Genomic DNA, 9,906 nt, shown 5'->3' with positions numbered 1-9,906 from the left:
GAATTAAAATGGAAAGATAATATGTTACCGAAGCTCAGGTTGACTGCTCCCTAAGAGTATTTGACATAAAGATGGCTATCAATCAAGAATATGACGTTAGGTTGGTCCATGAATTAGGTTAAACTATTTGCTCCTATCTAATGATATTAACGACTTTACGTACGTGTTCACCACACACTGGCGAGACGGTAATATTGCACGCATGCGCAGTAAAGCGAAACAGCTGAGGCAAGGTAGAGAACCCAGCAGGTAGATGACTTGTCTCTAAAGGAACGAACGAAGGGTCATTGGCAGAGCAGCACAGTTAGCCGGGCGCAGCTTAACTCACCTGTACGGAATTCCTCTCGTATAAAAGTACCGCTAGCTCGGCTGGAGCCCCTTCACTTCGACTGCTACGTGTGTTCGCTTCACTCCTGCTCCTCCTGTGGCGATTTCGTGTGACGTTCTCTTTGTGAGACTGAACTAGTGTGATCAAGAAGACAGCGCAACATTGAAAAGAATCTTTAATTTCGCGAATCATAAGTGACTTGTACCATGGGTTGTATAAGAAGGAGTGAAATCTACTTTATAATAAGTTTAATCCTAGTTGTAACAATACCATTGCAAATCCGTGCTGAGGAAGAGGCGAATCCTTTCGTTGAAGCTGCAAAGGCTTTGCTTCAAGATCAGTTAAAAAATCAAGGCGGAAACAATGCAGCTTCGGGGTTAGGTGCTATAGGAGGGCTGGTACAGAACTTCATGCAATCTGATGGAGGTCGACAGCTTGGTGATATGCTTCTAGGAGCGACCAGTAAGCCAGGAGATCCCACAGCTGATATCATATCGGGGCTGGGTTCACTCATCGCGGGGGCGACTAACTCCAACGGTGGGGGTGGTATAGATCCTCAGCTGATCGGGACTGTGATGAGCATGTTCAGTCAAATGACGAACAGCGGAGACGAAGACAGTAATAACAATATTGACGTTAATAACAATGAGATAGATGGAGGCAAGACGAAAAGAACCAAGCGTGATAACGTAGGGGGTAATGTTGATTGGGGCAGTATGCTGAGTCTAGCGGGAAGTTTCTTGTCCGCCCAGCAAGGTACCGGACAAAGAAGTGGTGGAGACGGGGGAGGCTTTGAGGCAATAATGAACATTCTCCCAATGTTAATGCAGTCTGGATCTCAAGAGCGGGGTGAAACAAATGATGAAGTCAATAGCTCGAAGCCTTCAGTCTTTGCTCCAGTATTGGGAATTCTTTACGATTATTGGTTACATTTTACAAATTCCGAACTAGGACAAACACTGTGGAAAACTAGCGGTCTCGAAGCTACTCTTAAATTATTCACTGACAAGAATGGACAACTGGATATGGATCGCATCTACAGATCTCTAGAGAATGCTAGCTTCAGGAAACGATGGATACGGAGCTTATCGACGTACGTTGCGGATTGGGTGGCACACATCTCGGACCCTGCAACACAAACAAGGTAAGGACTATTTTTTCACCACTGATCTGCATTTAGGGCAGTCACCCAGGTGGCATATTCCCTACCTTTTGTTTTCATAGTCTTTCCTTAAATAATTGCAAAAAAAAAAATTGAAAATTTATTGAACATTTCCCTTAGTATTTTTTAACGATGTTCAACAAAATAACTCTTCAGAGCCCCCTTGGCTCAGACCAAGTCGTCTAGGCAACAAAATACCTCCGGATTCAACAAGAAATGTAGACTGCTTTAACTTTCATCGAATTTCCTTTTATTGTTTACCAAGTGTGGTAATCTTTCCACGTGTCACATTTTCTTGATTTATGAAATGAGCTTGAGATGCATGTATGATTACAAGTCAGCAATTTTTTAATTGCAATTTTTAAATGTTACTATTTATCTTTTGTTATTGATATTTCTATTGCTCTTCACGGTTTCAGTTCATAGAACTAGGTATTTTTTCGCTGTATTCGAAGTTCAATTTCTTTTTTTCTCAAATTGGCTTTACGTCGCACTTTTTAAACGATATTCAACAAAAGAACTATTCAGATACTCCTTGTCTCAGTACCAATAATGTCTGCCTTCTAGCGGGACACGAAGGCCTTCCGGATTCAACACCAAATGCAGACTGGTTTAACTTCCTTCAAATTTCCTTTAATTGTTTACCAAGTACAACACATACACATTTCCTTGCTTTATGAAATGAGTTTGAGGTGTATGTATGATTACAAGTCAGCAATTTTTAATTGCCATTTTAAAATGTTATTTTATCTTTTGTTATAGATATTTCTATTGCATTTTCACGGTTTCAGTTCATAGAACTCGGTATGTTTAAGCTGTATCCGAAGTTTTTTTTTTTTCAATTGGCTTAACGTCGCACCAACACAGATAAGTCTTTTGGCGACGATGGAATAGGAAAGGACTAGAAGTGGGAAGGAAGGGGTCGTAGAATTAATTTAGGTACAGCCCCAGCATTTTCCTGGTGTAAACTGGGGAAGTCACGTAAAACCATCTACAGGGCTGCGAAATGTAAATGTAAGCTCACAGCTGCGTGCTCCTAAGCGCACAGCCAACTCGCTTGGTAAGTTCAAATTTTCGTGACTATAATTTCTCATGTGTATTTCGTTGCAGTAATACTCCATTCTATAATTCTTTACTTGCCATTGTCACTGCACCGGAAGTTCGTGACAGGCCTCACCAATATGAACATTTTTACCTTGGCGCTGGGGCTGACCCGACAATTGGCTGTAGAATGATTAGATGTTCAAGAAAATTTGGAAGACATTAATGATAGCATTTCTGGAGGGGTCAGTGTTTGCATAAAATTCAAATTAAGACAGCAATGAGCACATCAACACCATATGTTTTTTTTAATTGGTTAGTTTTTATCGGATGAGCATCTAAAAGTAAGTTTTTATTTCTTTCTTGAATCCTGTACACCATTGACAGTTATTATTCCTATTCGTATGTTCATTGTGTTTGCAAATGTTTCATTTCCCCGAGAGAGTTAGCTTTGTTCTTTACATAAAATTTTCATTAGATGTAAAGTACGATATAGGCACAATATATTTTCTTACATTTAGCTTTACGTCGCGCTTACACAGATAGGTCTTATGGCGACGATGGGATGGGAATGAGCAAGGGGGAAGCGGCCGTGGCCTTAATTAAGGTACAGCCCCAGCATTTACATGGTGTGAAAATGGGAAACCACGGGAGACCTGTATACTTCCTTTACCTAAGATTAATTTTTAAACCAATCTGATGTTACAATGTGATGTGGTTGAATTTCCACTAGTTTTAAGATAATAATATGCACTTTCTTTTACATTCGATTTGTTTTAAACAATGTGTGATTCAACCCATTATGTGTGAGAAAATTTCGAACTATATTCTCAAAATAATTCACAACGACTTATTATAAGGCGTTTCATTTTGGCATAGGCTTACGTGTTGCAAAAACAGGCAAAAAGACTTCAATATGATGTTTACGAACCGTGAAGAGGTCATCAACCCGCGGTCAGCCTTATTCTCCAGGTCCCGGTGAATTAAAGATGTCAACAGCAATTCCGAATTTTCAGAGGCAGGCAATCCGTCGCATGTTATTGAGTTCTATACAAAATGAAGCGAAAGGGTTTATTTTTTTACCAATTTATACGCAGGCACGTTTTCAAAGTTTTCTTCACCAAAGAAGTGTGTAAAATTTAAAACAAGGTCAAAAATACCTATCTGCTGTACATCCACCATTTGAAAATAGAATTCGCTTCAGAAATCGCCCGGTGTTTCACTTGGGTACGACCCACCTGGTGACCTTTAACGGTCTGACACCGTGGTTAACCGGTTCGAGTCCCGTTGGTGACAAAAAAAAATCTCCATCAGAAGGTCGGCCGGCAGAGTGGAGAGGTTGTGGTATACAATTCTAATCATGAGATATTGCCTGGATCTAATTCCAAACATCTTCGCAGTATTCATATGGAGTGAGGGCATGTTGATGGCTGTTCGTCCGTCGACGTTAAGCCTTGAGCAGACCTCTTGGTGTTATTCGACAAGAGTAGGCTATGTGCCTACACTAGGCCTCATCCTCTACCTACCTTAATATCATCGTATCACACCCAGACACGCATGTCGCCCATGGGAGTCAAGTAGAAAGACCTCCATCAGGCGTACCGAACATGTCCTCGCACACTCCCGGCATTAAAAGCCATACGCTAAATAACTATCGTAGATGATAATCCAATCAGGAAAAAAAATACAAGCTTCCTTCATTTTTACTTTCCCATTATTATTATTATTATTATTATTATTATTATTATTATTATTATTATCATCCGACTCCGTGGCTGAATGGTCAGCATTGAGGCCTTCGGTTCAGAGGGTTCCGGGCTCGATTCCCGGCCGGGTCGGGGATTTTAATCGCCTTTGATTAATTCTTCTGGCTTGGGGATTGGGGGTTTGTGTTTGTCCCAACACTCCCCTCTTCCTATTCAAACAACACAGCACACTACCCACCACCACAGAAACATGCAATAGTGAAAACATCCCTCCACACCGGGTTGGCGTCAGGAAGGACATCCAGCCGTGAAATAGGGTCATATCTACATGTTCGACAGAGTTATCACCCGCGATCTCATAGGTGTAGAAAAAGTGGTAGAAGATGATGATGATGATTATTATTATTATTATTATTATTATTATTATTATTAGTAGTAGTAGTAGTAGTAGTAGTAGTAGTAGTAGTAGTAGTAGTAGTAGTAGTACTATTATTGTTATTAAGGGCCAAACATGGACGTCATCGGCCCGTGTTTTCAAATTTTAAATAGGCCTATGCTATCTTATTGATTCAGTAATTTGTTCGGACCGAGGGAGTTTGCTGCGGGGATTGGATCACGTGACTGTTAGCTTGCATTCGGAAGATACTGGGTTCGAACCCCATTGTCGGCAGCCCTGAATATGATTTTCCGTGGTTTCCCATTGTCACATCAGGCCGGTGCTGGAGGCTGTAATTTAATTAAGGCCAAAGTAGCTTTCTTCCCAGTCCTAGTCCTGTCTTATCCAACCGTTTGCATAAGACCTGTCTGTGTTATGCGACGTAAAACCAGCTCCTGGCTGATCAGCGTCGAGGCATTCGGTTCACAGAATCCCGGATTCGATTCTCGGACGGGTAGGGTATTTTAATCGCATCTAGTTAATTCTTCTAATTCGGGTACAACACATTCACCTTCATACAGAACATGTAATAGTGAATACATCCCTCCAGATAGGGTTGGCGTCGGAAAGGGCGCCCGTCCGTAAAACATATCCGAGTCCACACGTCCGACATAGCACCCACGACCCCGCTAAGGTGTGGGAAAAGTGGTACAAGAAGATGATGATGATTGATTCAGTAATTTACCAGGGATTATATTTGCTACTTTCATTGACCTGTTACAGCATTATCCGTGGCTTTAAGAATAAGAAAGTGACTGAGCTATGAGCGATACTAGTAATACCAATCCTTATACAGCCAGTCCCTGCTATGTATGGTGTGAAAATGTTGCTCATAGGGTAGGTTGATGTATACATTTCAGTGGGTTTGGCAGACTGATACGTAATAGCAACTTCTGGCCCAGTTAGGAAAGCAGCGGGAAACTACCTCTCTCCTCATTTCCCTAGACTGCCTCTTCAGTGATGCCTAGGCCATCTATGACAGCTATTGGAGGAGCTGTTGAGGATCTAACCAGCCTTCGGACTGAAGACTGAACACACACACACACACACACACACACACACAAACAAGTAAATTCTTCTTCTTACTCTACCGCTATTTTCATACCAGTGGGATCGTGGGTGAGAACTCTATCGCACATGTGGGTTTGGCCCTTTTTACGGCCGGATGCCCTTCCTGACGCAACCCTATGACGACGGATGTAATCACTATTGAGTGTTTCTCTGGTGGTTGGTAGCATGGTGTGTTGTGTGAATTTGAAGAGGGGAGTATTGGGACATACACAATCACCCAGTCTCCGAGCCAGAAGAATGAATCAAACGCGAATAAAATCCTCGATCCGGCCGGGAATGGAACCCGGGACTCTCTGGACCAAAGGCTTCAATGCTGACCATTCAGCGAAGGAGAACGAACACATGAATTATGTATAGACTACACCTCCCGTGTCTCCCCACCCACACTCATGCCCCATCATGAACTCAGATAATAACCATGGGGTCCGATTTCCGTAATCTTTCTTGCACCCCTACCCTTGTCCTCCTCAGACCTTGACAACTTGGTTGTGTTTCACAGTAATTTTAACTCAAAATTCTGATTTTCTGCTAAAGCAATAATAATTTTCCTATCTGAATGAAAAGGAAGCAGATTGATCTGAATGAAAAGGAAGCAGATTGAAAATACAACTGACTTACTTAACTTACAAGCCTGGGTTTTCCAAACATTTTCGCTCGTAGATTTCTTCAAATTTACAAAAATAGTGGTATATTTCCAAATAGATCATGTAATCGTGCAAAAGAGGGCCGAGAGACCTAATTTCACCACTTACAACGGCATAAACTAATCTGCTAGGTCATCAGCCTGGAGGCTGGTTCGATTCTGAAATTAGCACCATCAAAGGTCATAAGGTAAAAATAGAGTCTCACAAATTCGACCTCATATGACCTGAGAGGATGTCAGGTTACGAAAAGGTCGAGTTTTATAGACCCGTAGAACTCATTTCAGGTCATATTAAAATACTGAAAGATTTTAAGGAAAAAACATGGCTGTACAGTTCTGATGGACCTTCGCCTACCAAACGACCGCTGTTCAGCACGAAGGCCTGCAGATTACGAGGTGACGCATGGCCAGCGCGACGAATCCTCTCCATATAAGGTTGGCGTCAGGAAGGGCACCCGACCGTAAAACTGGGCCAAATCAATCGCAGTACCAGACCCAATAAATTGGGAGAAGGTCGGGAAGAAGAAGAAGAATGCCTGACTTGACTGGAAGGTCTGGTTACTACGCATATCCCGCTAGTTCTGAGCCGCCAGCGAATAACTTATTGCATACCGGGGGTCCACTTGTAGTTCGTTGAAGGCATCGTACTCATCAACGAAAGATTCATCAGTGAAACGTGTGAAAAGACATCCGGATAAAAGTCTCGCGTCCGGGTCACGCTGTGACTCACGCCGCTGCTAAACCGATATGACATACTTCGAATAAAATAATACTGCATACGAATCTGATGTGTTTGACGTCCCTTCAACTGGTATCGATCTTAAAAGATTCCAAAGCTGCGAAGCCAGGTCTGTCTAGTGCGGCCGTGGATGAAGCCGAGATGCGTTATCCCAATCGAGTTTCGGCGGCCAAACTGTGCACCCAATCATCGATTCAATCAATCAATATCAATCAATACTGATCTGCATTTAGGGCAGTCGCCCAGGTGGCAGATTCCCTATCTGTTGCTTTCCTAGCCTTTTCCGAAATGATTTCAAAGAAATTGGAAATTTATTGAACATCTCCCTTGGTAAGTTATTCCAATCCCTAACTCCCCTTCCTATAAATGAATATTTGCCCCAGTTTGTCCTCTTGAATTCCAACTTTATCTTCATATTGTGATCTTTCCTACTTTTATAGACGCCATTCAAACCTATTCGTCTACTAATGTCATTCCACGCCATCTCTCCGCTGACAGCTCGGAACATACCACTTAGTCGAGCAGCTCTTCTTCTTTCTCTCAATTCTTCCCAACCCAAACATTGCAACATTTTTGTAACGCTACTCTTTTGTCGGAAATCACCCAGAACAAATCGAGCTGCTTTTCTTTGGATTTTTTCCAGTTCTTGAATCAGGTAATCCTGGTGAGGGTCCCATACACTGGAACCATACTCTAGTTGGGGTCTTACCAGAGACTTATATGCACTCTCCTTTACATCCTTACTACAACCAAGACGAAGATCGTATACATTTAATTAGAATTTAAATATGCGGTACTCTGTTTGAAAGAATAGCTTTTGATTTCAACCATTAAACCAAAAACCGACAGCAATGCAGATAATGTTATCATGCGTGTAATTATTTTACCCTTTAACTGCCAACTTCTTCTTCCCTGTAATTCAAACTGTTCCCTAGGTTTCTAAAGCGGCTAGTAACAGGGAAAAAGAACACCAATTTACACATTTTGAATAATTAATCATCTAATATGAGCCCCAAATGAGAACGAATATTTGCCCTAATTTGTCCTCTTGAATTCCAATGTTGTCTTCATATCGCTCGTGGGATGCAATAGTGGCGCAACTAAACAAATACGATTTGGAGTTCATGCACTCTCCAGCATTGCAGACTAGCCTATCTTCCGGCAGCAACATCGGCATGTCTTGCAAGTTCAATTATTCCGCCAAGAAATGGCAGAAGTGCCTCAGTTTCATTCTCTGCTGTGTTGTTTTCATTGGCTGCAATATTTGGCGCTTCTCAGTTTGCACCAGGAGCTCGGCAGTCGCATAGCGCATTCTCTTCATCAATAGCGACACATTGTAAGTTGTGCTATGAATAGTGTTGCAGAAGAATTTCATTATTGTCTGCGGTCCGTCAGAAACTTTAAAACTCGTTTATCTCGGAACTTGCCTTTTATTTTTTTTTATTTTTTTTTAAATTTTTTTTTGAGTTGTGCCACTACTGTAGCCCACGAACGATATTATCTTCCCCACTTTAAAAAAAATGCATTCACGCTTATTCGTCTAAGTACGTCATTCCTCGCCATCTCTCCTCTGGCAGCTCGGAACATACAGCTTAATCGAGCAGCTCGTTTCCTTACTTCCAAGTCTTCCCAGCCCAAAGTTTGCAACCTTTTCGTAACACTGTTCTTTTGTTGGAAACCATCCAAAATAAACCGTAATGCTTTCCTTTCCATCTTTTTCAGTTATTGATTCAAGTAATGCTAGTGAGGGTTCCTTACACTGGAACCGTACTCTAATGGGGGGGGGGGGGGGGCTTATCGGTGATTTATAGGCACTTTCCTCTGCATCCTTTCTACAACCCCTGAATACCCTCATGACCATATGAAGAGATATGTAACTTTCATTTAAAATCCCATTGTCGTGATTACCCCAATTACGATCTTTATTTACTTACAGTGGTCCCCATGAGGTAATTTCACTCCATCGACAGAGTAATTAAACTGAGAGGATTTTCCCTCTTCGCGAAACTTACAACCTAGCTTTTCACCCCATTTACTGTCATACCATTCTCTGCTGTCCATCTCACAGCTTTGTTGTGGATTTTTGCAGTTGCTCACAATCATGTAACTTATTTATCACTGTATATAACCCCCCCCCCCCCTTCCCATGGCACTACGGGCCTTGAAGGGCCTTGGCCTACCAAACGACCGCTGCTCAGCCCGAGGGCCTGCAGATTACGAGGTGTCGTGTGGCCAGCACGCCGAATCCTCTCGGCCGTTATTCTTGACTTTCGAGACCGGGGCCGCCATCTCACCGTCAGATAGCTCCTCATTTCTAATCACGAAGGCTGAGTGGACCTCGAACCAGCCCTCAGATCCAGGTAAAAATCCCTGACCTGGCCGGGAATCGAACCCGGGGCCTCCGGGTAAGAGGCAAGCACGCTATGCCTACACCACGGGGTTATCACCGTATATAGTGTAATATAATCCGCAGAAAGCCTTATCTGTGATCTTTACTCATATATATATATATATATATATATATATATATATGAAATAACATAAAGTCTGAAGTCCAATAATAATGCCTTACCGCCCCTCCCCCTCTTAATCCTTACAGGATCAGATAAAGTTTCACCTACTCTAATTATCTGAATTCTGTTTTCTAGAAATTTAGCCGCCCTTGCAATAACTCTGTAGTCTAGTCACATAGCTCATATTTTCGTAAATAGTCTCCCACAGCAATGGACATCAGTTGTGAAAATAAAATGGTTTTTAGATATAATCTGTAGACTATATGA

At 42.1% G+C, this 9,906-nt stretch overlaps 1 protein-coding gene across 1 annotated transcript in view; it reads left to right on the top strand.

Annotated features, from left to right (window-relative positions):
* Positions 1-276: 276 nt before the first annotated feature.
* LOC136877565 (uncharacterized) overlaps positions 277-9,906 on the top strand; it is a 55,571-nt gene continuing 45,941 nt past the window's right edge. The window contains exon 1 of the mRNA XM_067151708.2: positions 277-1,472. Coding sequence (XP_067007809.2) covers positions 535-1,472 — 938 coding nt within the window. The 5' untranslated portion in view covers positions 277-534. The remainder of the gene's footprint in view (positions 1,473-9,906) is intronic.

The sequence above is a fragment of the Anabrus simplex genome, chromosome 7 (genome assembly GCF_040414725.1).
Source record: "Anabrus simplex isolate iqAnaSimp1 chromosome 7, ASM4041472v1, whole genome shotgun sequence".
In the NCBI taxonomy this organism is placed as follows: domain Eukaryota; kingdom Metazoa; phylum Arthropoda; class Insecta; order Orthoptera; family Tettigoniidae; genus Anabrus; species Anabrus simplex.
Note: the sequence above shows the minus strand (reverse complement) of the source record. Positions and strands in the feature narration are given on the sequence as shown.